Source organism: Colletotrichum lupini, chromosome 9, assembly GCF_023278565.1.
Source record: "Colletotrichum lupini chromosome 9, complete sequence".
NCBI lineage: Eukaryota > Fungi > Ascomycota > Sordariomycetes > Glomerellales > Glomerellaceae > Colletotrichum > Colletotrichum lupini.
This window is the reverse complement of record NC_064682.1, coordinates 2,890,985-2,916,810: the sequence shown is the minus strand read 5'-3', so window position 1 is coordinate 2,916,810 and position 25,826 is coordinate 2,890,985. Positions and strand designations below refer to the sequence as shown.

Here is a 25,826-nt window from a genome sequence, read left to right as displayed (position 1 = left end):
TGGACCCGTGGGACGTGTGGCTCGTCACACGGCAACGTCGAACCTCGCGGCCGGCAAATGCTCTCCTACGAATTTACCACAACACCCGTCCGGGAAGGCCTTCCTTCCAGTTCCTCAACCTGAACGAACCAGGACGCTCTCGAACTTGGTCTTTCCGGCTCCGTCACCCCACCTCACGAATGATTGACAGCCCTAATGCCTTCTGACGGGCGCATTCACGCGGGAAAGAAAGGGGGAAACCACCGTGCTCGCCATGGTCCCAAAGCTCCGGTTCGTGTTAGCGTCCGCCTCTCATGTCTCTAGCGCCTCCTGCCCACCAGTCTGCCTGCCCTCTCGCAAAGGTGGCTTGCCGCGAGGCTTGAATCCGCTGCGCGTAGCTGGAGCGGCAATGAGTGAAGAGACTGAGAGGTTCGACGCATGCGGCGATCTGAGTGGCGGCGTGGATTAACCGACCCAGCCGCGTTGGGATAAGTCTATGTAAAAAAACGCCGCGGTTGTGTGTCGTGCTCGATTGGGAACCCATCATGTCTTGGTTTGGCAAAACAGAACCCCTATCGAAGGTTTGGATGCGAGGCCCAAAATTTAGCAAGAATTCTCTTCTTTCTTCTTCTTTCATTCTGTTTCCTGGGCAGAAAAAAGACGTTGAGAGTTATTCTGCAAGGGCTCTGAGAAATAGGAGGACCTTTTTCTTGCTGGAACCGCCGATCTCGTTAACCGTTTTCAGTCAGCCTTGGGTCCTTTTCCTCAAGCCTTTTTGCTGATTGTGGCTGAAATGAGGAAAGGCCTGGATGACGGAACGCAAGCAAATGGCCTGATAAACCATCCTTCGCGCCCTGATCAACTGTCTTACATCGCTATTGCCCATCGTTTCTGGGCAAGAGCTCTCTTACTCTTACTTTCTTTTATCCCTCCAAGTTTCTCCATGAACCGTTTTCCTTATTGTTCACCGTAGTCAATAACAACTTCCCCCTTGCTCGTGTGGCTTGCCCACTCTCCCCCCTTTCACATCCCTCCTACCTCACTTGCCGTGGTACCCAGGCACACCAGGAAATCCTTTGAGCTCGACTGCCGTCGAGAAATGTGGCGTATAGTTCTTCAAGAAAGGAGTCCGAGCGCCCCGCTATTACGCGTAGGATCGACAACAGACTCGTTCCTTATTCTTCCCGTGTGCCTGGGTCGTCTCTAGGGGTTTCGCAAGTGAGCTCGCGTAGGAGGCCAAGCATCAAATTGGCTGCTCTAGTCTGCATGTTATGCAAATTTTCCCACCTGTTTACGATAAACGTGGGAAGCACGGATCAATAAAGCGTCATCTAGACTTGATTCCTTCCACGCCACTTTATTTCCATCAGGGATGCTGTGGACTAGAAGAGCTCGCGGAAGCAGGTCCGTGTATCCCGGTGGGATGGTGGGATAATTAATCCCTTGCTCGCCTTGCCTTTGTCTCGGGATCTTCACCTAAAGAACACATGGATTCATCAGAAGGGGACTTGATCGGGCAATCCACAACTCAATGCGACGATCAGAAACAGCTGGGTGGTTACTGGAGACTGTTTCCATGCCTTCTTTATCATTTAGTTTCTTCATTTATGGTTCTATCATATGCTCATAATACACGGTCCCTCCTTGCCATCCCTGTCAGGCCAGATCCGATTGCCGAACTTCTTTGCCCTGGGCCTGGAATGTAAGCTAAAAATGACTTGCAGCCTCTGACGCACCCAGGGACCACACTCATCCTAGCAGAAAGACTGGCAATCTCTGCAAGCATGTGGTGCACACGTTGTCTTCAAGACAAGGCGCACACATTTTGACCGTTTCACCAACAACTAACATCTACCTAACTTGAGCAAACCCACTCAGCTGGAACCAGCAAGCTCCTCCTCAAGCTTGTTCAACTCATCCATCAAAGCGTGCACAGTCTTCTTCTGGTCCTCGCTGGCCTCAACATACGGGCTCCGCGGCGCGAACAGCTTCTCCTGGCCCTTCAACCCGGCCCGCGGCGCCGTGTACACGGACGCGGCGTACTTGATGGTCGCAATACCCGCCTTGGTCGCCTGCTCCGCAAGGGCGGCCTTTTGGTGCAGCTCGACGGCCTCCTTGAGCTTGCCCTCGTTGTGCAGCTTGTAAATCTGCACCGTGACGCGGGGGAAGACGTTGGCGAAGGCCGCGATGCAGCCCGCGCTGCCGGACGTGAGGCCGCCGAGGAGGAAGTCGGACTGGCCTCCGTAGGTGGCGAACTTCTCGGCGGGCAGCTCGGCGGCGAGGCGGACGATCTTGGCGACGGCGCCGCAGGTGAGTTTGACGCCGACGATGGAGTCATGCTTCTTTGCGAGCTTGGCGATGGTGCCGCTGTCGAGGTCGATGCCGTTGCAGACGAGGGGGAAGTTGTAAAGCACGATAGGCAAGGGGGTCTTCTCGGCGACGGTGTTGAAGAAGCGGTCAATGACCTGCGGGGTGGTTTGCTTGCCAAAGTAGGCCGGGGGCAGGACGAGGGCCGAGTCGGCGCCGGCTTCTTTTGCGTCGGAGAGGAGCTCGAGGACCTGCTTTGTGGAGTGCATGCCGCAGCCGGCCATGATGGGGAAGTCTGGGCCGGTGGCCTTGCGGGCGGTGGCGATGAGGGCTTTACGCTCTTCGCGGGTGAGGAGGAACTGCTCGGCGTTTGTGCCGAGGATGACGAGGCCTGCGAGGCCCGTCTTGGAGAGGTAGGAGTAGTACTTTGCTTGGGCTTCGAGGTCGAGCTCGTCTGTCTCTGGGTTGAAGAGGGTCACGGCCGGGGCCCAGATGCCTTGTGGGGGAACCTTGCTGGGAGACATTTTGACGGTCTTTGTTTCTAACTTTTAGTCTTTTGTTGTTGTAGATTGGTAGAGATCTAGAAGATGAAGGATAATGAGAGCTGCGTTGAAGAGAATAGATATATGAACGAGACAAAACACCTTGAAGGCTGAGAATATGAGCTGCAGTATCGAAGGCTTTAATGTTCCAACAATGTCAAACGCGCCGGGTATCGTGACCGAGGCTAGCAGGACTATTTATCGGGATGGTATCCGTTACCCTCGACCCCAGAATGGGCAGATAACTACGGGTTCCTATCGGATATCCGCTCCCCGGATCTTGACCCGATTCCCCCGCATTCGAGGCCGAGACCGGCCGTGCATGGACAGGGGTATTTCCGGCCGACACCCCGATGCTCTTTTCCACAGAAAATGCCGTCTCACCTTATTAATGGGGCGCTCTTCAGTCCTCCCCCTTCCATCTTTCTTCGCTTGTCGCGGGTATCGATTCTTCTTGCCAAGACTTACATGCAGTCTGCTGCTAACGGAATCTTTGCAGCTTTTTTCATGCAGACAAAGACGTGCATGCAAGACATAACCGGCCAGTTACCCGTTGTGGCGGATTTCTGCACGCAGCCACTGCCAGAAAAGCAAAAAGGAAAAAAAAGACGCGAAAGAAAAGATCACCACCACTTGATCACCAACATCAAAAGTGTAACGGGCCCTGGCCAGGATTCGAACCTGGGGCCTCTTCCAAGATGGTGTCTTGATTTTTAAGTAACCCTAAGGAAGAATCATACCGCTAGACCACCAGGGCAGAGGACGATGGAAATCCCACGATGTCTCGGTTGTGTAGCGGGGCTGTGCTGGAGTCGTCTTGAATTGTAGGGTCCCGCAGCAAGAGGGCTGAGATGTGGGGAAGAATCGTGGAAGCGGGTCAGGAAGAGGGCAGTACACTAGTGGCAGTTCGCGACGATAGAGTCAGACCGACCTGGTTGAGGAGACTGATGAGTTTCTGCTGGCATTGATTGGACAAATGCCTGCTGACAAGGAGTGTTGTCGGCGAAACTGCTTTGACTGGACGGGGGGGGGGGGGGGGGATCAAGACTTGACCTCATGGCTTGAGGCAAGCTTCTCATTCAACAGCTGGAACTTGTCAGAGGGATGTTCGTCGGCGAAGTGTACTCTTCTGGATGTGGAGTGCTTGGTCTGTTCCACATGAAATGAGGTGAGTTCAAAGTGTAGACATTGATGATATGGCTTGCAATGCAGGGAACGGCTTATTGCTAAAAAGTCAATTCACAGGAATAGACTGCACAGTCGATCAAACGAGTCGAGTTGCGATTGATACTTGATGAAAACTGAATTAATTAGTCTAAAAGTCATCGCAGAAATGAATCAGATCCTCCAAACTCCAAAATATGCATTCCCAATCAACTCCATCACTCATGTTCCGATCAAGCCTCAACAGCTCCCCACGCACCACCACCAGGCGACTGAATGATAACAGTCTCCCCAGCTCTCAACTTCGTCGTCGCCTTGGCCCCCAAGTTAACAGTCCGATCCTTGCCAGTCATATCATCCTTGACAATAACCAAATTCAAGCCCGCCTCGCCATCACCACCGCCCTCCATACCATACGGCCGCCGGCTCCGGCGCTCGCTCAGAATAGAGCACTGCACTGGCACCCGGAACTCAATCTCGCGAATCGTCCCGTCGCCGCCCCTGTTCTTACCTTTACCGCCCGACCCGCTGCGCAGCTGGAAGCGCCTCAAGATGCACGGGTACCGCTTCTCAAAGACCTCGGGATCTGTGATGCGCGTGTTGGTCATGTGCGTGTGCACGCCGCTCTGGCCCACCCACGTCGGGCCCGCGCCGGCGCCGCCGGCAATGGTCTCGTAGTACCCGAAGCCGTCCTTGTGCTCGCCCGTCACGGGGTCCTTGCCTCCCGTGCCAAAGGTAAGGTTATTGCAGCAGCCCTGGCTGGCGGCGGAAGCGCTGAACGCTTTGAGAACGACATCGGTGATGCGTTGGGACGTGAGGACGTTGCCGCCGACGACGGCGAGGCCGGCGCCCGGGTTGAGGATACTGTCCTTGGGGATCACGATGTCGATCGGGGCCAGGCAGCCCTGGTTAAGCGGGATCTGGGAGGAGATCAGGCCGCGCAGGCAGTAGATGATTGCTGAGTGCGTGATGGCGATGGGCGCATTGGTGTTGCCGAGGACGTGCGGGCCGGTGCCGGTGAAGTCGAATGTCGCGGAGCCGTCCTGGGGCGAGATGGTGATTTTGAGGCAAATGGGCGTGCCGTCGTCCATGTAGTCGACCGCGACAAGAGGCTCGGAGCCGAACTTGACGAGGGTGGACTGCATCAGCTCGCGCACAGCGTGCTCGGCCGTGTGCTGAATGGCGTACATGTACCGGTGAACCGTGGCGAGGCCGTTTTCTGTGATGAGGGCCTTGATGAGTGAGATGCCCTTTGCGTTGGCGGCGATTTGCGCATTGAGATCGGAGAGGTTATCCTGCAGTCTGCGGGTGCCGGAGCAGCCGTCGTACTGAGCGGGTTCCTCAAGAAGCAGACGGCGGACCTCGGCCTCGTTGAAGCGACCTTCGCTAACGAGTTTCGTCGACTCGATAGCTGCACCTTCTTGCCAGAGGGCGTAGGAGGTCGGCGGCATGGATCCGGGGAGAATACCGCCAATATCGGCGTGGTGACCTCGCGAAGCAACGTAGAAGGCTAGCTCTGGTCCGTCGAAGACGGGAGTGATGACTGTGATGTCGGGCAAGTGGGTGCCGCCGCAGGAGGGGTGGTTTGAGACGAGGACGTCGCCGTCCTTGAGCTTGCCGGCCCATAGCTCGTGCTGGTAACGGACAGCGAACTGCATGGATCCTAGGTGGACAGGCACGTGGGGGGCGTTTGCGACGAGGCCGCCATCAGGACTGAAGATGGCGCAGGAGAAGTCGAGGCGTTCCTTGATGTTGGTGGAGACGGCCGTCTTCTGAAGGGTGCGGCCCATTTGCTCGGCGATGGACATGAAGCGGTGGCCAAAGACGGTGAGCTGGACGGGGCTGAACTCTTCCTGCTCGCCGTTCGTCTTGGCAACCTTCTCAACAGGTGCGCGATCGATGACGACGTAGCTCTCGAGGACTGTTGCCGTGGTGGACGGCGTGACAAGAATGGTCTGGGTGTTGTCAATGATCAAGGCCGGGCCAGAGATACGGGCACCGACGGGGATGGTCTGGAGCTGGTAGACGGCAGTATCGAGGTGGCCGTGACCCTCAAAGTAGACGCTGTTGGTGCCGCTGGGCTGGGGAGTTGAGACGGCGGAGCCCTCGACGGACTTCATCTGGGCAAACGGGCTCTTCTCAACCTTGGACCGAGCTGCGCCAGTAGCGCGAACGCGAATGTCGTCGACCATGATGGACTTCTCGGGGAAGTGGAATCCGAAGCCCCGGCGATGAGCATCTTCGAATTCCGTCTTGAAATCCCAGTCTGCGCCCTTCAGGATCATCAGCGAGCTGCTGGATCCAGCATATCTCATGTTGAGGTAGGTGTCGTGAGTGATGAGATCTTCGGTGAAGCCCTGCTTCATTAACTCCAGAGTGGCCTGGGAAGACAACTCCTCGAGCTGCTCCTGGATGCTGCCCTTGGTTTCGTCAGAGTAGGTGATGGCAGAAGGCTTCTGAATTTCGTGGACAACGTCTGCAAGCGACATGCCGTACGCTGAGAGGATGGATGAGTACTTGTGGATAATGACGCGAGAGATTCCCAGCACCGTGGCGACGGAGCACGCGTGTTGACCGCCAGCACCACCGAAGCAAGCCAAGTGATGTGCGCCAGCCTCGTAGCCGCGAGCTTCCGTCAAAGCGCGAATTGGGCTCGCCATGCCCTCGTCGGCAACCTTGAGGAAGCCGAGAGCGACTTCCTCGGGGGAAAGCAGAGAAAGACCAGAGGCCTCTCTGTCCTTGTTGATCTCGCTCGTCAGCTCTATGAACTTGGCGGCTGTGACTTCTCGGTTCAACGGCTCGTTTTCCTTGGGGCCGAAGACCTTGGGGAAGTACTCCGGCAACAGCCTACCCAGGAACAAATTCGCGTCCGTCACAGTCAACGGGCCGCCCTTGCGATAGCATGCTGGGCCAGGGTGTGCAGAAGCGGACTCAGGGCCAACATTGAAGAGGCCGTTCTTCCAGGTCAGGATAGAGCCACCTCCAGCAGCGACGGTGTGAATATCGAGCTGAGGGGACTGGATGGCGATACCGGCGGTAGTGGTCTCGAAGACATGGTCATAGACACCGGCGTAGCGGGACACATCTGTCGAGGTACCGCCCATGTCGAAGCCAATAACAGGCTGGCGCTCCTCGTCATCCCAAGAAGTTTGGGCGTAACCAACAACACCGCCGGCGGGTCCGGAAAGAATCGCCTTGAGACCGCTAAACTTGCGGTAGTCGACGAGGCCACCGTCCGACTGCACAAACTCGATGCGCGTCGCGGCCGCACCAAATCCGCCCTTGAAGTTAGCCGAAATAGAGTCAATGTACTGCCGAATGACGGGCGTGAGGTAAGCGTCAGCCACAGCAGACATGCCACGGGGCACGACGTTGATCATAGGCTGAACTTCGGAAGACAGGGTGACGGAGAAGCCCATCTCAGAGGCGACCCTGCCAACCAGGAGCTCGTGGTCTGGGTAGGCGTAAGAGTGGACAAAGACAACGGCGATGGACCGATAGCCCTGTTCTCTGACCTTTTCGAGCTGCGTCTTGATTTCTTCCAGATCTGGCCTCTTGAGGACGCGGACGGTCTCGCCGGTGACGGCCGTGACGAGCTCAGGATCATCGGACGTCGGACTCGTCTTGATAGAGGCGGGATCCTCGGTGTAGTCCTCCATTGTGATGCGCTCATCGACTTCGACGACCTCATCAAAGAGGACCTCTGGCCGTGCAACTGAGAGGTCGAAAATATTTGGCCGTGACTGGTTGCCAATAGCCAACAGGTCACGGAAGCCCTTTGTTGTGATGAGGGCCACGCGCTCGCCTTTTCGCTCAAGAAGGGCATTCGTGGCTACTGTCGTGCCCATGCGAATGGACTCGACGTGGAAGAGGTCGAGCAGTTGTCCTCTAGGTAATGTCTCACCGGTCACCATCTCCAGAATCCGCCGGATGCCTTCTGTTGGGGCATCTTGGTAGTTGGCGGGGTCGACAGAGAGGAGCTTGAGGATGATGTCTCCCCTGCCGGGTATGGCGGCGTGAACATCGGTGAACGTACCACCTCTGTCGATGGAGATGCGAATGCGATGTGACTTGACCGTCATGGTGATGTGTGAATGTGGTGCTTGCTGCTTGCTGCTTGTGAGAAGGCTCGTCAAGAAGACGAGTCGGTAAAAGAAGTTTATTTGGAGTATAGCAGTGATTCAAGCAAGACAGCACTGGGTAATATTTGACGTGAGACAATATGTCGGTGATAGAAATGTGACGATGATGGCATGGTAAATGTTTATATTAAGAATATCTTCGCCCTGCCTCTGTCGTGATCATGTAACAATTTGCCGCTACTCAGATCGGGAAATGGGGCTCGGCAGGAGGCCGCGATCGGGTATCCGCTTACCTGGAAGTCACATATTTGCTAATACGCTTTCCGATGAGGCCATCCGGTCAAACTCAGAGAGTAAGGTTTACCTGGCCGGCGGCTGATACCAGGCCGAATCGCAGGCTTCTCAGATGCCATAGCCATATCGGCCTTTGGCCGGACGTCGCCATCGCAGTTGACCACCGCTGAAGAGTGAAATAAGACTCCTAACTGGTCGATGAGTCGGAGTGGGTCCCCGATCAGCCTTTCAGCAAATCGAAGTGCGGCCTTTGCCCGATACTTGATAAGGCATGATGATGGAAATCGGAGTCAAATGGCGAGTTGGTGTCGAAAGTGGGAAAACGCAATTGTGGAGTTTGTGGCCGGCAGACGCCCGCGTGTAGCCGTCGGAGTGGGTCCCCGACGATAACAGTGTATCCTCCTGACCTCATTGGTTGAACTAGGTAGCCATCGAATTATCTAGGGGCCGACGTCATCCGATCTCTGAGGCGGTACGTACCGAAGACCGAAAGGGGAAAGGCTCCATCATCGGCAAAACGACCGCCGTCACTCGTAACGCGAACTCGTCGACAGCTTTCTCACCCCTCCAGCAATAACCACGGCTGTGGGGAATTCTCCATAAACACCGATCCTCCAGCCCGATACCAAGACCACGATGCATGTTGGTCCTCCAGAACCAGGTGATTTTGCGCCGACAAATCCCCTCCGCAAGCAGGGTGCACGGCCAGGAAACTTCCACACCTTGCGTTCCCCGCGTTGAGCCTTGACAAACACCCCCATCCAAAGAATTTCCATTTGTCACAAGCTCCGTCTCGAGAACCTGGGGAAGTGGACGATATCAACGGATAACTGCATCTCCCGTGCCATGGCAAGGGGCTCGACCATCCCCACCTCTTCCAAGTGACTCCGTGAGAGATATGTCATATCGGCATTACCAAAATGCATGTCAGAATATGGCTCCCATTGCACCATCTCCGCCTCAAGCAGGGCCTTCATCATCCCTATGTGAAGTCGGAAACTCGAGGCCTGTGGCGTAAGTTCCTTGATTTTCTTCATCCTCATCGTATGGGCTTCCTAGAAGTGTTGCTGAGCTTCCAGAATAGATGTGCCAATTGCCGACAAAGACGATCCTACTGCTCGAAAGAGAAGCCTACCTGTTCACGATGTCGTGACAGCGGCCTGAACTGTACGTATGAGACGAGTGTCAAGATCACCGTCACAGAGGCGTCAGTTCAATAATTAGTCTCCAACTCGTGAGGTATGCAACTAATGCCATGATAGCTATCTACGAGAACTCGAAGCTAAGGCTAAAGCGTATGACGGTGAGTGACTAGCATTAATCATTTCAGTCACATACTGATCGAGTTCTAGACTCGCTTCTTCGGCAGTCTCAGCTACCAGCTCCGATCTCTGGAAAAGCGCCTGCCCACCGCATCTCAGCCGAAGAGCACGAGGAAGGATTTGAAGATGAACATCCCTTGCTCGAGCCGTTCAATCAGATGAGCGTTCACAAGCCCTCGACAAGCTTCAAGGGCCCTGGTAATTCGGACAATTTTCTACGCAGTGTGAGAAACCTTTCAGGTTTCTACGGCGACGACGGGAGCCTGGACGCCAACACAAACTTTTACGAGCCAAGTGCCCTACCTTCAAGACGTGAAAAAGCGAGGACGCAAGTTCGACTCCCGCCTATAGACATTGCCCGACGACTATTTGCCGCACAGTACACCTATATTGGGACGATATTCGCCTTTACGGATCCTAAAGCCAGCTTCGATCGCTCGCTCATCGAGGCGTCTCGAGGTCCTCCTGATCCCTCTGACAGAGAAGCATGTTTGTCATACGCAAAGGTCCTCATCATTTTGGCTTTCGGTCAACTCTACTCTGTCAACCAATGGGTCGATTTCAGGGGTCCGCCAGGGTTCGACTACTTCACGCATGCCTTGAACCTATTACCCGATACCCATGAAGAAGGATCGTTGTTGTGCGTGGAAACACTGGCCCTCATCGGGTATTTCATGCAGAACATGAACCGTCGTGATGCTGCGTTCTTGTATACCGGTATGGCTCTTCGCATGGCCATCTCGCTTGGGCTGCATCATGAAGTCGGATTTAGTGCGGCACCACATGCTTTGCAAGGTCAGGATAACAACCCGACCGCCTTGGATAATGCGACACGCGAACATCGTCGCCGAGTTTGGTGGTCTGTGTATAGTCTAGATCGCATCCTATCGGTCAAATCGGGAAATCCCATCACCATCCAAGACGAGGATATCGGCGTCGACCTGCCTTCGAGACTCCAGACGGAAGCAGAATATTGCCCAGCAGTGGTGCTTCGGCATTATACCGAGCTCTCAAAAATCCTCGGTGAAATCCACAACGCCATCTATCGTAAGACCAGCAAGACAGCGCCTAAATCTGGAAAACGCTTAATGGCATCGGTTCAGAGCATCGTTCTCAGCCTGTCCAAGTGGAATAGCAACTTACCAGATGAGCTTCGGTTTGACCCTGCTCGGCTTAGCATTAGCCGCGAGAGCGTCAGCACGTTTGCGCATTACTATCAGTGCATCAACATGACTGCGCGGCCCTTGCTCTTCCACGTTGTACAGAAGCGACTCCAAAAGATCCGCGCCAGCAGCGATGCAGGGGAGAAAGAGCGAGGCTGGAAAGAGGGATTGTCCCAAACGACTGTCAGGGTTATCGACATGTGCATCGGTGCGGCGCAGGACACTATCAACATCATGACCGTAGCTGCGCAGAGAGATCTTGTTGGTAAGTGCGGTTACACAACTTTTGCCCGATACCTGCTTCCTTTCATTGGCTGACCGCAAACGACCAACCCAGCAACATATGGATACATGGACGGAGAACATGTCTTCTCAGCATCCATCGTTCTCGTCATGGTTTGCGTCGCCTTCCCGACAGACCCGTCCAGCATCATGGCGATGAACGCCGGTCTCGATCTCCTCCGAGGCATGGGCGAGCGAGGCAACAGCTACATGGGCGCCCGCTACGAGCTCCTCGCCAACCTTCGCTCGGCCGTCATGTCCGGGACAAACGCCCACGCCGAACCCCTGCCTCCGTTCCCGACAAGCTTCTCGCCGACGGAATCGCTAGTGTTGGCAGGAGCAGGAGGAGGGCTTCTTCCAAGTACACAGCCGACTAGTAGCAGTAGTGTACTGCCAATGACTACGGGCGACACTCGAGGAGGCCACATGGCGATGCAAGGCGTGACGGGTCAGCAGCGGGTGACGTTCCCCGTCGTCGACAACAGCTCCCTAGGTGAACCCTTTTTCGATGAGAGCGTGAGCACGGTGATGGACTTTGGGCTCTGGGAAGAAGGCTTTGCCGACCCGGCGATGGACGCGAGCTTTGACTTTTCGCAATGGACTCACGCGGCTGGCATGACTCAGGCTGATGATAGGATGGATGTGTGAAGGAAACATATGGTATCTACATGTATATCTTACTATTATGATTTGATGATAATGCGAAGCTTTCAGTCCTTTCACTTGGGCTACGATAATCCGTTCATGACCCGAGTCCTTGTTTGTGGATACCGGCTTATCTTGCTCTAACCACGGAATCTGCCCATTTGACGGCTTGTCTGAAGGGGATCTGCAGGGCTGCCAGGGGGGAGGGGCTGATATGTATCAAGGGATCAAACTCAAATGGGTTAAATCCCGAAAGCTTCGGACAAGGCGCCCGGAGGCATCATCCCGACATCACGCCCGGTGGCTGGGCAAGCTAACTTTAGACAGCGTAGACTCGACGCCAATGGCCTGGTTAGAGTCAAGAAAACCCATCAACCGACACTGGACAACCCAAGCCATTATGGACAATCGTTATTCGTTACCGAACCGTTCCCCAAGTCCCAAACTCTGTTCAAATGTGTTCCATTCCAAAGGGTCCCTATAGGCTATTCGAATCCATCCTGGAGACTAGTTTGATAGGGGCGCCACTCCGACGCCGGGGGCCGGGTGGATACGAGCAACTATCAGCGCTATCAGAATTGTCGGTGGGGAAAGATGTGGGAAGTCCCAAGTTCCCCCGCAAGTATCAGGGGTCGGCGAGGACCTCCGATCTTCTTGGTTGGCCGTGGACAAGTTCGCGGTAGATGCTTTAGGTTATCCGAACGGAGTAGTAAGGGACCAAATGCTAGCCAAGGTCTCTTAGGAGTGACTCTCCGCGCGTGTCTCTCTCTAACCCCCGCGATGCTACCCTTGATACCGCGTCAATCCATATGTCCGTGCCTGCAAATGGATGGCTCGGCAAGAGATAGCGCGCCCGAGTAATTGTCGCTGACCATTCCCTTGGTGTTTGTGTTATCCGTCTGTCCATATCGTTCCATTATCGTCAATGGCACATCACGCATAGGTTGGCACAATCATAAAGGCGGTCTGCCCCATCGACTGTTTCTAGATTAAAGAGATCAACTCCTCACCACCTTTGTCAATCCCGAGACTTCGGTAGCGAATCTCCATTGCCATTGAACCCCGACTACTGCAGAATTCAAACTACCGGTCTGCTTGGGATTCTATCTAGGCTACAAGTTCACATCCAGAAGCCAGTTCAGCCATGGCGACCATCTCCACTCCAGACGACGTCTCCGGCGCCGGCGTGGAGAAGGGTCTCGGCAGCGACATTGATCGCTCTGAATCCAACAATGGCACAATGGCAATCGAGTCCCTTGATCCCGCGGCCGAGAAGAAGCTTCTCTTGAAGGTTAGTAAAATGCCTAGTCTTAAAATCCGTGCCATACCTTTATAGCAAGCTGACGCAATGACACTCCAATACAGCTCGACGCCTACTTCGTCCCAATCATCATGGTCGTCTACCTAACCTGCTTCCTCGACCGCACAAACATCGGCAACGTCCGCGTCGCCGGCATGCCCGAGGACATCGGCGCCACAACCCAAGAGTTCTCGACCGCAATCTCCATCTTCTACGCAACCTACGTCGTCTTCGAGCCCCCATGGACAATCATGATGAAGCGCATCACACCGCGCGTCCTCCTCACGGGCCTCTGCATCATCTGGTCCCTCTCCACCGTCTTCTCGGGCTTCATCCACAACATCGGCGGCCTCTACGCCGTCCGCCTCGTCCTCGGCATGTGCGAGGCCGGCTTGTTCCCTGCGCTGAATCTGTATCTCACTATGGTGTATAAGCGCGACGAGCAGGCTAAGAGAGTGTCGTATCTGTTTGTGTGCTCTGCTATTGCGGGCGCGTTTGGTGGGTTGTTGGCGTATGCGCTGTTAAAGATGGATGGGGTGGCTGGGTATGCTGGTTGGCGATGGGTGTTTATTATCGAGGGTGTTGTGAGCATCCTGATTGCTCCGATTCTGTGGTTCGGTCTGCCGAATGACCCCTCGAATGCGTACTTCCTCTCCGACGAGGAGAAGCGCATGATGAAGATTCGTGCTGCGCAGCGTGCTCAGTATATGGGAAGTGATGAGTTCAGCTGGGAGGAGATCAAGATTGAACTTCGCGATCCCAAGCTTTACCTGAGGTACGTTCAAACACCACCAAGGAGACATCTACCCCTGTCTTTTCTCGATAGAAGACTAACATTAGTGCAACAGCGGAGCCATCCAATTCTGTCAAGACATCCTCCTCTACGGCTTCAGCACATTCCTCCCTTCCATCATCGTGTCCATGGGCCGCACGAGCATCGAAGCCCAATACCTCAGCATTCCCGTCTTCCTCTTCGGCGCCATCGCCTTCCTGGCGACAGCCTACATCTCGGATCGCATCCTCGTCCGCGGCCCGCTCATCTTCCTTGCCAACATCCCAGGCATCATCGGCTATATCCTCATCATCTGCCCGACGAGCAGCGGCGTCAAATTCTTCGGTACCTTCCTCTGCGCCATTGCCGTCTACAACGGCCCCGGTCTCAACCTGACGTGGCTCAACGTAAATGTCGCGCCGCAGTACCGCCGTGCTACGGCAATTGGTATGCAGCAGGCTATTGGCAACTGTGCGGGTATCGTTGCCGGTCAGATTTACCGCAAGGCGCCGTATTTGCTTGGTAACGCGTTCTCTGTCGGTGCGCTGGGTGTTGCGCAGCTTTTGGTTGTTGGAAAGTGGTTCTATATCCGCCACTGCAATGAGATGAAGAGGAAGATTGAGAGTGGCGAGATGGAGGATAAGAGGAAGGTTAAGACTGGTGATTGGGAATTGGATTTCAAGTATCACATGTAGGAGGAGATGCCGCTGTATTAGAAGTTTCTCGTCGGCTCTTCGAGCGCCGAGTACTAGCATTGAATTTTGGACAGACATAGAAGAGAGATTTGAGAATATGACTGTAATTCTATGAGCCAACTTGCCAAGAAGAACTCGCTGTGATGAAGCTGTCTCCCGGATACATTCTTAACGCCATGATTGCTTCCATCACCTGCAAATGCCTACTACCTACATACAGTAATTATCTAACATCATCCATCTCCAGTATACACTCTTTTGGAAGCCACTTTCTGGCGTGATTACTCGTCGAAGGATGTGTAATCAACACTTTGACAATCACGCCGTAGTTTTGTTGATTCAGCGCAGTGACAAGATTCCTCAAGAACAACACAACATCCCCCAATCCTTGAACATGGCGGTTCAATTCGAGCCATAAGGCTCCGTCTAAGATCACAAAGACAACCTTATCTGTTGCAGCCAAAACCAAATGACGTAAGAGCATGCAGAGCACGTCAAGTCGCTGTGCTCTGACACCGTCTATGAAGCTCAAGTTGATAGCCGAGAGATCGACGTCCCGCGGTGTGAAAGACTCTGCGATGAGAGAATTCCAACACCTCAGGACGCCGCTGGCGCCAGAGTAAGGGTCATTTGGGCGATTGTGCTGGCCGCAGAGATACACCAGCGGAATGCTGCGCTCGGATTGTCTGGCTACCAGCTGGGCGAGAGCACATGAGAGCATTGTTAGCGGAGATGCTGCTTCTTGCTCTGAGCTAAGCTTCATCCTTCCTTCGATGAAAAGTATCTGAGACTCGTTCGACTGGAGCCAAGAGGCAAACTTCTTGTCGCGGAGAGCCAGCATGGCGTGGCTGATCATCTCTGGGGGGCAAACTTTCTGTGCATCAATCATAGACGTGACCATGTCTCTCTGAATGACTTTTGGATCGAATCCAATGCTAGAGCGAAGCTCATCAAGTGTTACAAACGCTTTTGCGACGAGATTTTCTGCTTTCGGGTTGTCTGTTGTTTTTAGGTCGTCAAAAGCAATACTCATTGTCTACCTCGAACGGGCAGGGTACTAAGGCAAAGTATAAGGTAGTAGAGGAACAGACTGACCTCGAACCCAGTCGGCGTACTTCAACTGGCTGTTCAGTTGCTCCTTTAGAGCCTTGAGTGATTTGTTGATGTGCTTATGTTGACTCATCAAGACGACATTGCGGAACTTGGCCACGTTGCCCTCGATATTTTCCTTAATAGTGTCTTCCTCCACATTCTTGCCAAACGTTGTCGGTCTCGTGAGTACCTTGAATGCTCTCTCTTTGAAAGTCAGATCATTACGCAGAAAATTTGAGATGTAACTCGAAGCTTTGAAAGCGGTCCTTACCCAGGGCTGACTTATCAATCCATTGCAGCATACTCTCTACACCGTCGAGGATTCCCAGATACAAGTCTTCGGCTGCTTTCCAGACTCTAGGGTCATCGTCATAGATTTCCACATATTCTTCCGTCTCTTCTACGATGTCTGGCAGACTGTCCAGACAGTTTAATATCTTGTTTCGAACTTCGTCTAGGCGCTTGGCTGCCTGTTGTCACAAAGGAAGTTATGAGCCACAAGACCAACGATATAGGAAACTTGTATCTTACACAGAAAACAAAGGTCAGAGCTCCGCAAAGTATTCCAGTAAAGTCACCGTTTGGCAGAAATGCTACAAGCATTTCCAGATTGGATGCATTTCGCTGGAAAGATCGCCCGGCCGCGCGAAAAGGATTGTGTCTCATTTTCGTTTTGGCATTGTCTTGCTCGACTGCCTCGGACGCCATGATTCTCACATCTTCCCATTGAAAATCTTTTTCCACGTCAAATCTCGCGAGGTCTTTGCGATTAGTTTTCTGCGCGAAAGTACTTATCAATGTCTTGAATGATTTTGTACGTTCGTGGACTCTGAGAGCAAGCTTTCGCGTCAGTATCAATCTTGACAAACACACCAGCTTTGGAATACATTACGAACCCGAGGAATAGGGCCACTCACCTAAGAGATGCCTGTTTTTGACGCCTCTTTTCCGAAAATTTGTCCCGAGCTGAGACTTGCCAGCTCCGGTCCCGCTCACCGGCGTGAGTTTTCATGAAGGTGCCGACATAATCAGCCATGATTGTGTTCCGAAGGGATCCAAACTTTCCTAAAAGTTTCGAGGAAAGACGTAGTGGAAATCCTTTCTGCTTCTTCTTCGACTGCCGTTTCACCTGATGGTAAGGCCGCGGAAAAGGGGGGTAAGCGTAAGCGCTGGCATCAATACCAAGATGGGGGATGGCGGCGTGTCTTGGCGTCAGCATCCGGGAGTCGGCATGCAGACCTGCTGTGAGGGGTTGGAAAGAGTTGTATCGCTGCCGGGCTACAGCTTGCCTGCATAAGATTGATTCTAAAGGGGAACAAGGCGCTTATCGTTAAACATCTCATCATCAGGCTGACCAATAGTTGGCAAAGCTGGCACCCCCCCTTGAAGTAGCCCGAACACTCTGTACGTGCCTGCCTCCGGCATTGAGGCTCCAGTTTATTGGCCTTTGATGCCTGTCATCCCAAACAGCAGACATGATGAAAACTGCTCACTCCCAGGTTCTTTGCTACTTGGGGTTCTTTACCTTGCTCATTGCGACCCAGCCACACGCGAAACGTTATCGCTACTACTGCTTTACCCCAACCTCAATAGAGTTGCTACCCAGCCGACTTGATCTTTCTTCTGGGAGCGATAGCTCATGACACCTCATGCTTCACGATTAATCAGGTCGAATGAGACATACTCCCAAGTTCCCGACAGCTAGAGAACATGTCTTCGACGTTGGATGTGTCGATTCACCCCCCAAGGGCTGATATTCCGCGGGCTACAACTTCTCATTCCACCGAGGCGTCGAGTCTGATCTCACAGAAAGATTCCAATACAGAGACTGAAAGCAAGGAAACGATATCCTCTATACCTCTTGTAAGCACCGCCATGTAACGGACGTAACGATGCAGAATTTTGCATCCGATGACTAATGCTCAACAGCAAAAGTCAAGTCATCATGACGCCTCACAAGAAACTCTCAGCCAGCAAGACGCCGAGGAATTGCCGTCTGGTACAGAGCCAGAAGTCGATCCTATTCCCGATGATGTCTCAAGATCCGATATACCCGACAACGTCAGCGAGACCTCAGATGGAAGTCTTATGCCCCGAGACTTCAGACTGTTCCGCGGCGAAGGGAATTTTAAATTGGTGACAGTTGCGCGAGAGCTTCAAAGCATGTCTTTGCATCATCTTGATGCGTCAAGGACATACCATCCTAATAGCGCGGCAACGTACTTCGCCAACCATCTGAAGATGATGAACTGGATCTCTGAGGTGATCAAAGACAGTAATCGACCTCCTCTGGTACCTCCGAGTGAGGTGAAATATGAAGAGAGGAAGCGGTACCTTTCCGGGAAAATCGAGTGCAAATGGAGGGAGTGGGTGGACTTACCTCAAGAGTACGCGATTGAGATTTTGATAGAGGAAGAGCCTCTAGACAGGGAATATTTTCGGAGCGGTCCCGATAGTCGGTCACATGCTAAACCCGTCATTCTACAGCCCCGGGACAACGATATTAAAGTGATCCCTTCGAGGATATCAATCAATTCTTTGGCGGTAAAGAGAGTCCTTAGTGCCCTGTCGAATGGAGCCCTGGTTCCGAACCATCCGGCCGACAATTACACGATTTACCGCCCTTTCAAGGTTCTCCAATGGCTTGAGCCCAAGATCCGCGAAAGATTGTCGGAGATCCAGGAACTCTGTCTTAGCTCCAAAGACAGAGACATAGAGATTAAAGACCCAAAAGTGTCGACTGAAGCCGAAGTCAGTGAAGAAATCGAAACGAAGGATGCAAAGCCAGCAATGACAAGAGAAACGAGAGACAACATTATATTCACTTCGGCGTACGATTGGAAATCTTTAACCCAAGATGAACTGCAAGAAGCATCTGATGACCTAGGCACCCTTGTGTCTTGCATTGATGAGTACATTCTTCCCTTGGGGAAAGCAGTTGAGGGATCAGGCGATGTCCGGGTCCACTACCAAGAACTATGGCATGTATTCAAACCGGGGAGTATCGTCTACGTCAAAGATCCAGCAGTTCCCCAGAAGCTGTGGCGTGTGGTTCAAGGCAAAGGAGGTCAAACACCACAATACCGGCAACCTGCGACTCAAGCCACTAATTTACAGCTTGGAGGTGCTTTGAACGACTCGAGGCCTCTCCCTTTTGTGATAGAATGCTATCACATAGACTTCGATGGCGTCCAGTTCATCCGCGTCTTCAAGAACTTTAAGTTCGAGATGCTCAGGGATCTGACCAGTATTCGTTCCCTTCCGATCATTCCCTTGAGAATCGCAGAGCGAGATGGCTTTGTTGACATATCAGGCTGCAAGGAAAAAGGACAAGATTTCATATCCTACACAAGATGGTCCTACAGTTATTACCGAGGTCAAAGTCTGATACACGAACCTGAGGGAACTATTCTACGCCGTCCTGAGAAGGGGGCGATCACTTCTGCTGTGATGATTTCGGAGGCTATTGAAAGCCCAGTGGTTGTGGATTTCCATCGTTGCCTACAAGAAGTTCCAAGTTGGAAGCCCGGAAGATCGTCCAGAGGCAGTTGGGGCTTGGCCGAGGTTACTGAAGAAAAGAAAGCATCGCCACCATATTCTGCCCCCCCTCCAATCATTCCCCCAGGAGTAGACGATGATCGAGTATGGGATGCTCGAATGGCGGAGGAAGTTCTCGAATACACCGATCAATCTCAGCCCGTAGAGGTTTACGGCCGAGAGTCTCCTGAAGGAGATGAGATCCTCCTGCTTCCCAACAGAGTTTTTGCTTTTGTTCTACGTACACGTCAGTGGGGTAAGTAAATGGACATTCTTTCAGCAAGAAGTGATTTGATTTCGCTGACATATGGAATCTAGCTTGCATTCCTCTCGGGTCTGGCTCACTTGATACTCAGGGACATAGCCTCACTAGAATGGGAGAAGACAAGAAGGCATGGGACTACCTTCAGATAGACGACAGTCACAGAACCATAATCAAGTCTTTGATGGCAACTCATTTTCGCAAGAAGAAGTCTGAGCGGCGTCAATTCGATATCATCCAAGACAAAGGTATTATCATGAATGGTGGACGTTTTTCTGAAAGACCTTAAAGACTGACAACATTCAGGGAAGGGCCTCATCGTACTATTGCACGGGGTTCCTGGGGTGGGCAAAACTTCAACTGCTGGTCAGTATTATTCTCAACTCTATGTTGGCAATTTGGATGTATACTAACAGTATGGATCGCAGAAACCGTCGCAGCCTACTACAACAAGCCATTGTTGCCTATCACTTGCGGTGCGTACCATACTGCGAAGTATGGATTTATCAGAACAAGGCTCTGACTCATAAACAGGTGACTTGGGGATGACTCCAACCGAGGTGGAATCCAATCTTCAGAATGCATTCCAGATGGCCCAAGCCTGGGATTGCGTTTTGCTCTTAGACGAAGCTGACGTCTTCCTGGCCGAAAGAAGCCAGGACAACATTGAGCGAAACGCATTAGTATCTGGTACGTTTGAAGCGGTATCTAGCTCCCATATTTGTGCTGATTCTTGAATACAGTCTTCCTTCGCGTGATGGAATACTACGAAGGAATTCTCTTTCTCACGACCAACAAGGTTGGCTCCTTTGACGAAGCCTTCAAGTCCCGCATGTCCATGGCCTTGTACTATCCACCCCTCACCCACGAGCAAACCAAGAAGATATGGGAAGTGCAAATGGATCGTACGGAGAAACTCTCAATCGCAGCTGCGCCGATGGACCCGTCGCAACACGTAACATTCAAGCGCGATGAGATCGTAGCTCTTTCTACAACTCTTTGGAACTTGCAAACTCTCAGGGATGACCACAAGCCAGTTTGGAACGGAAGACAAATCAGAAACGCCTTCCAAACGGCCGTGGCGCTGGCCGAATTCCATCAGCAGGAGAACAATATCCCGGGGCCCATCGTTGTGAAGGGTGAGCATTTTGAGAAGGTGGCCAAGGTGTCCCATGAGTTCAACGCGTATCTCTACTCCGTGAGGCACGAGCGCCTGGAGAACGAACTTGCCCACAAGAAAGAGCATCGCTACGACGACTTCAACCGGAATCAATTTGGCTTCGGTGGACAAGGGCTTGGAGTGCCTCAGCAGGGAGGGTTTCAGCAGGGTTTTGGGATGCCCGGAGGCTTCCAGAATCTGCATCAGTTAGGTATGATGGGAATGGGCATGCCGAACATGGGAATGGCTGGGCCTGGGTTTAATAATCTGCAAAATCAGGGTAATCCCATGGCCTCACAGTCCCCGCAGGCCGGCTTCGGCAACATGAATAACGTTGGCATGGGGATGGGCAACATCAACATGGGCATGGGTAACGCTGGCCTCGGAAACGCTGGTCTCGGCAACGTTGGTCTGGGGAGTGCTGGAAGCGGCGGCTCGAACGCAGCCATGGGTGCACAACAAAGTAATACCAACAACGTAGGTATTCCTGGCCAAACTTTGGGGGGACAAATGACTCCCCAACAACAGCAGCAGCTCCAAGAACTTCTTCGGCTCCAGCAACAACAGCAGCAGTAGCGTTCCCAGTAGTCATAATCTCTTATGTCATTAGTTCCTTGATTCTCATGGCTACTTGTACTCGTGATAGATACATGGATGTGACAGATGCCTTGGTAACTTAGAGCCATTCCAAGATGATGCTGTCATACAAGAAACCTCTCCACTGAGTGTAACGAGTAACAGTGAAGCCCACAGTAAGTCAAAGCACCCACTTTTGGGCACCCCCCCCTTTTGGGCACCCCAACAAAACATAGCATCCAAACATCAACACCAACCACAATCAATTAATTAACTATCTTCTACTACCATAATAATATAATCAAAATTCTCCCTAAGTAATTCGACCCCTACGAGTCAATTAGGACTAACTAAACGGTCGCTAGAGTCCTCCTAAGCTTTCTATACGTTCTAAATATCCGCGAACCTAGTGTTTAGGTCTAGATATATAGTCTTTTTTTTCTTAAGCCTTATGCGCTTAATCCTAGCCTTAAAAACTTAAACTTAGTACTAAAATGTGGCTAATAAGTAGGCCTGCTCTTTAAAAGCTTTTTTTACTTTTTAGAATAGTAGTCGTTAAGTACTATTATCTAAACTAAGCTCTATAAATAGCTTTAAGTAATTATAGAGCTCGCTAGCCTTTTTAGGAATTAACTAGTTAATAATAAAGGTCGCTAATACCTAGTTAAGTAGTCTACTAGTATTACTAGTCGTCTACCTAGCTTCTGTGCCCCTTTTAGATAGTATAACTTATATAAGTAGGATTATTAAGTTAAGAAGTAGCTTAGCTATGTTAAGTAGCTATAGTCTAGTTACTTTCTACCTACTTTATATATTTAACGACGTTAAACTAGCTAAACGAGTAAGCTAGTAGTAGCTTAAGAAGTACCGCTTTCTAATAATAGTAAAATTGTTTATTATATCCTCCTTACTAAGCTCCTTTTTATATATAGACTTAATAGGCTTAAAAATAGCTATATCTAATAGTTAGAGGATATAGGAAGCGTGTAGTAGTAAGAATAATAAGTAGACGTTATTTTTATAGTACTCTTATATAAAGTCTATTATTGTATAACTCCTATACCTATTTAGTACTAATAGTCGAGGCTAGTTTAGCTTACTAAGCCCCTTAATAGGGGAGGTCTTAGTTTATAATAAGAATACTTCTTTTAGCTAGTAAAAAGTAGTCTCGTCGGTTATCTAGCTATTATCTATTATTATAAACTTCTAACTATTATAAGCGGTAAGTTAAAAAGGGAACTACTACTATTAAACCGACTTTCCTTTGTAAATAACTAGTAGTTTAATAGCTCTACTATTAATAAAGATATACTTAATAATTATTACTTAGGTACGCGAACTAGGCTCTTTTTTTTATACTACTATGGCCTCTACTATACCTAAGACTAGCCTATTAGCTCCCTTACCCTCTATTATACTAGTCTTATTTATATTATACCTATTAGCCTATTTAATACCGCTAATCTTTAGTATATTAAATAATCTAAACTATTATTTAATTATATTAGTAGTAGCTTTATTAACGCGGTGCGAATTAATTAAATAACTTCTTTAAACCCTTATTAATAGATTCTTTTTAATAAAAGCGTTAATCTATCTCTTATTAAGTAGTTTATTATCCCCCTAGGACCTTAGAACTCGCTTAGTAAATTCCCTAACTTATTTATAAGTTAGTATAATACCTAGGTAATACTATATACGAATTTACTAGGCTAGCTAGTCTTCTTATTATAAAAGAAGCCTCTAAAGCTCTGCGAATACCCTCGCCCTTATCTAGTGGCCTCTTTTTCGACCCTAAAGTATTATCTTAAGAACCCCGAACTTAATCGAGGCCCTTTTAATAGAGAGACCGTTTTTAATAGTATTAAGTACCTATTAGAGCTTATTTTTAGTATACGATACTATTACTTACTAATTAGTAAGTGTGCTAAAAAGGAATGCATTTGGACGATTTTTATAATTGTTATGTTGAATTAAAATAATAGGTAGGGTTTTAATGTGGTGGCTGGGAGGGATTTTTGGGGGTGCCCAAAAGGGGGGGGTGCCCAAAAGTGGGTGCTTTGACTTATTCTGCCCAGCCTTGAGAACGTCGGTATCAATCTTGTACTGGAAGAACCGCCACTCGCCGCTCACCTTGCCAGACCGGTACAGAGCAGGATCGCTAGTCAACGTGTCCTTGCTCAGGGAGCCGTAAACCTGCCCGTTGACGTCAATGTCCAAAGCCGCGCTCTGCGAGTACCCAGCCAGCGACACGCTGAGCAGCGCAGTCTTGTTTGCAGCGAGGTCCGCCGAGGGAATGTCAAACTCGATCGTCCACTTTCCGATGGCGGACTGCGCAAAGTACCAATCCTCGTTCTGGGACTTGCCGACGGTGAAGGTCAGGTTTGCGGGGCTCTTCGCCGCCACGCCGTGCTGGTAGGGCACGCCGCCGTTCTTGAAACCGTTGGCCTTCTTGTCGAACTCGCCGATCTGGAAGATCTGCTTGCTTTTGGGGACGGTCCACGAGAGCTCGCCGAGGTTCAGTGTCTTGTCCTTCGTAATGGTCAGGGGCGCAGTGAAGTTTGTGTAGACGTCAGCCAGCTTGCCACCGTTGGAGGTGGCGTAGACGGCGTACCCGCCAGTGCGAACATTGTCGAAGGAGAATCGACCCTTGTCGTTGGTGTACGTCGTGTAGTAGTAGTTCTTGCCCTGAATCGAGGGGCGGATGGTCGTGTCGGTGTCACCGAGGAAGACAGCAGCGCCAGAGGCGGGACGGCCGTCGGAGAGGACCAGAGTTCCCTGGACTCCGCCACGAGAGTGGTAGGCTGTGTCCTTGAACCATGTGTAAGGGACGTGTTTGACTTCCTCCTTGTGCTTTTCCGCGGCGTCCGCTACGTCTCCATTGTTCTTTGCGTGCAAGTGTTAGCGATATTGGGACACTGACTTTTGCGAGATCAAGGTGTTCTTACGAGATACCACAACCAAGGTCCCCAGACCTTGCCTGCTGGCTGAGGCACTGTCTTGCCAACACGGAAGTGAGAAGTGTCCTGAACGACATTGAGCTGGACTGCATCTCCAGTCTTTGACTCTCGGTGGACCTAGTCATCAGGTCAGAAATTTGCCTACGAGATTGCAGGAGTCACCTAATAACTCACCGTCAAAGTTTGGCTCAGGTGGTCGCTGTTGTAGTACTCCGTCGTAGGATGGATGTACCACGACCCGGCTTTGGGGCCGTAGACGCCGTAGAAGTCACGATCCCTGACAGCATTGGACCAGTCGTACTTTGTGATGAAGGACCCATCGGCCAGTTGCCAGGTCTCATCCTGTACATTGGTCGCGGTGGCGTAGAGCGAAAAGTCGGGCAGGGGCTCATCTTTGAGATGCGTGCGACCGTTGAGGAAGACGTCGGGGGCCAACCTCCACAAAGTCCGGAGGATGCTAATGTCGGGGAGGGCCCGGTTGACAAAGTACTGGTACGCGCCGGTCAAGTCGTCAAAGATCACCCAGTGGAAGTCACCGGCAGCGGCGGAGAAGCTGACATCGATGTAGTCCGTACCGCGGGATGCGATTGTGGCGTTTGTGAACTGGAGATTGTTCTCCCCATCTTTTTTTGCAATATGTCAGTCAGCACAGCTTCATCAAGTAAAGTTGCGATGAGATGGTCGTCTTACCGTAGCCGACGTAGTGGCCGGCAGCCGAACCCACAAGATCGGCGCCCGGGACACCCTCCCAGAAAAGCTTGGTTGCGTAGAGCCAACCCTGTGTCAAGTTCCAGTGATCATTTCCAATGACCCAGGTCGAGTCATTAATCTGCTCGAGAAAGGGACCCTTCCCGGCACTGGCCAATTTGCCGGCCAAAGCCAACGCGGACAGCCGAGAGAAGTGCATGATCTTGAAGCCTTGAAAGCTGTCTTTGGGGCAGGTTCTCAAGCTGGAGACAGGTTGCAACGAGCGACTTGACTAAAGGTCGTCGGTTCGAGGTTCCGAATGGCTACATGGCTTTACATCTTATACTCAGCAAGTCAAACTCTGATATCAGACGGTCAATTGAAGCTTTCTCTCTTCGGCAGGAGCCGACAGCGTCATGCGGGAGTTGTATTGTCAATGGGGTCCTCAGTGGAGAGAATTGCCGATTGACGCATCGAAACCTGACAATTCGTGATAAGGCGTTCGCACTGTAGACTCACGCAGCAAAGCATAGCTAGAACACAGTGTTTCCAGTCCCTTGGGAAACTTGACGTTGTCGAAACAAGGCCGAATCTCCGCGATGCCCATGTCAAGATGTCAGTCTAAACCAATGACACCATCCGGGCTCTATCAGTGGTTGGTGGCGCTTATGAAAACCGTTGCGATGAACGCCATTGATGCACATCTTGCACCATCGGTTCCCACTCTTTCGGCATTTCTTCCGAAGAAACATTCTACGCCAGCCACCTAATTGAAAGACGATCGATTCCTCCACCAATTGGCAACATGTTCAAGAAACAGACGCGATACTAGGTTTTCGAACTTTGTGACCTGTTGTTAGTGTGTATTTTTTTGCAAGAGGTTCGTTCGACTTGAACTTTGCTGATCTCAACAACGAACATTGCGCGGCCGTGACGCACGCGCTGTTTTTCTTGCTGACACTGGCTACAGCGCATTAAACCTTAGACTCCGAGGGCCGACTCTTGG

The 25,826-nt window shown here is 51.6% G+C and overlaps 6 protein-coding genes and 1 non-coding gene across 7 annotated transcripts; 2 read left to right on the top strand and 5 right to left on the bottom strand.

Moving 5' to 3' along the window:
- Positions 1-1,853: 1,853 nt before the first annotated feature.
- Positions 1,854-2,810, bottom strand: CLUP02_16731 (dihydrodipicolinate synthetase; the record flags this gene model as incomplete). Its single annotated transcript, XM_049295649.1, has 1 exon — positions 1,854-2,810. One exon carries the CDS (start codon positions 2,808-2,810, stop codon positions 1,854-1,856), a length of 957 nt encoding a protein of 318 aa, XP_049152796.1.
- Positions 2,811-3,488: 678 nt separating this feature from the next.
- On the bottom strand, positions 3,489-3,585 carry CLUP02_tRNA301. Its single transcript has one exon. It is a non-coding gene; the product is annotated as a tRNA-Pro (tRNA).
- Positions 3,586-4,225: 640 nt separating this feature from the next.
- On the bottom strand, positions 4,226-8,074 carry CLUP02_16730 (hydantoinase B/oxoprolinase; the record flags this gene model as incomplete). Its single annotated transcript, XM_049295648.1, has 1 exon — positions 4,226-8,074. The coding sequence occupies one exon, from the start codon at positions 8,072-8,074 to the stop codon at positions 4,226-4,228; it is 3,849 nt and encodes a 1,282-aa protein (XP_049152795.1).
- A 1,214-nt stretch (positions 8,075-9,288) lies between these two features.
- Positions 9,289-14,547, top strand: CLUP02_16729 (fungal specific transcription factor; the record flags this gene model as incomplete). Its single annotated transcript, XM_049295647.1, has 10 exons — positions 9,289-9,575; positions 9,631-9,671; positions 9,721-11,118; positions 11,191-11,777; positions 12,108-12,229; positions 12,300-12,459; positions 12,724-12,744; positions 12,892-13,071; positions 13,146-13,855; positions 13,929-14,547. The coding sequence occupies 10 exons, from the start codon at positions 9,289-9,291 to the stop codon at positions 14,545-14,547; spliced, it is 4,125 nt and encodes a 1,374-aa protein (XP_049152794.1).
- Positions 14,548-14,770: 223 nt separating this feature from the next.
- Positions 14,771-17,351, bottom strand: CLUP02_16728 (uncharacterized protein; the record flags this gene model as incomplete). Its single annotated transcript, XM_049295646.1, has 6 exons — positions 14,771-15,546; positions 15,643-15,843; positions 15,911-16,109; positions 16,171-16,468; positions 16,557-16,878; positions 17,324-17,351. 6 exons carry the CDS (start codon positions 17,349-17,351, stop codon positions 14,771-14,773), a joined length of 1,824 nt encoding a protein of 607 aa, XP_049152793.1.
- On the top strand, positions 17,350-21,173 carry CLUP02_16727 (uncharacterized protein; the record flags this gene model as incomplete). The annotated part of the gene is made up of 7 exons (XM_049295645.1): positions 17,350-17,502; positions 17,569-19,432; positions 19,495-19,701; positions 19,745-19,804; positions 19,867-19,914; positions 19,973-20,128; positions 20,182-21,173. 7 exons carry the CDS (start codon positions 17,350-17,352, stop codon positions 21,171-21,173), a joined length of 3,480 nt encoding a protein of 1,159 aa, XP_049152792.1.
- Positions 21,174-23,084: 1,911 nt separating this feature from the next.
- Positions 23,085-25,427, bottom strand: CLUP02_16726 (rhamnogalacturonate lyase; the record flags this gene model as incomplete). The annotated part of the gene is made up of 5 exons (XM_049295644.1): positions 23,085-24,059; positions 24,122-24,250; positions 24,308-24,756; positions 24,824-25,083; positions 25,291-25,427. 5 exons carry the CDS (start codon positions 25,425-25,427, stop codon positions 23,085-23,087), a joined length of 1,950 nt encoding a protein of 649 aa, XP_049152791.1.
- Between the last annotated feature and the right edge of the window lie 399 nt (positions 25,428-25,826).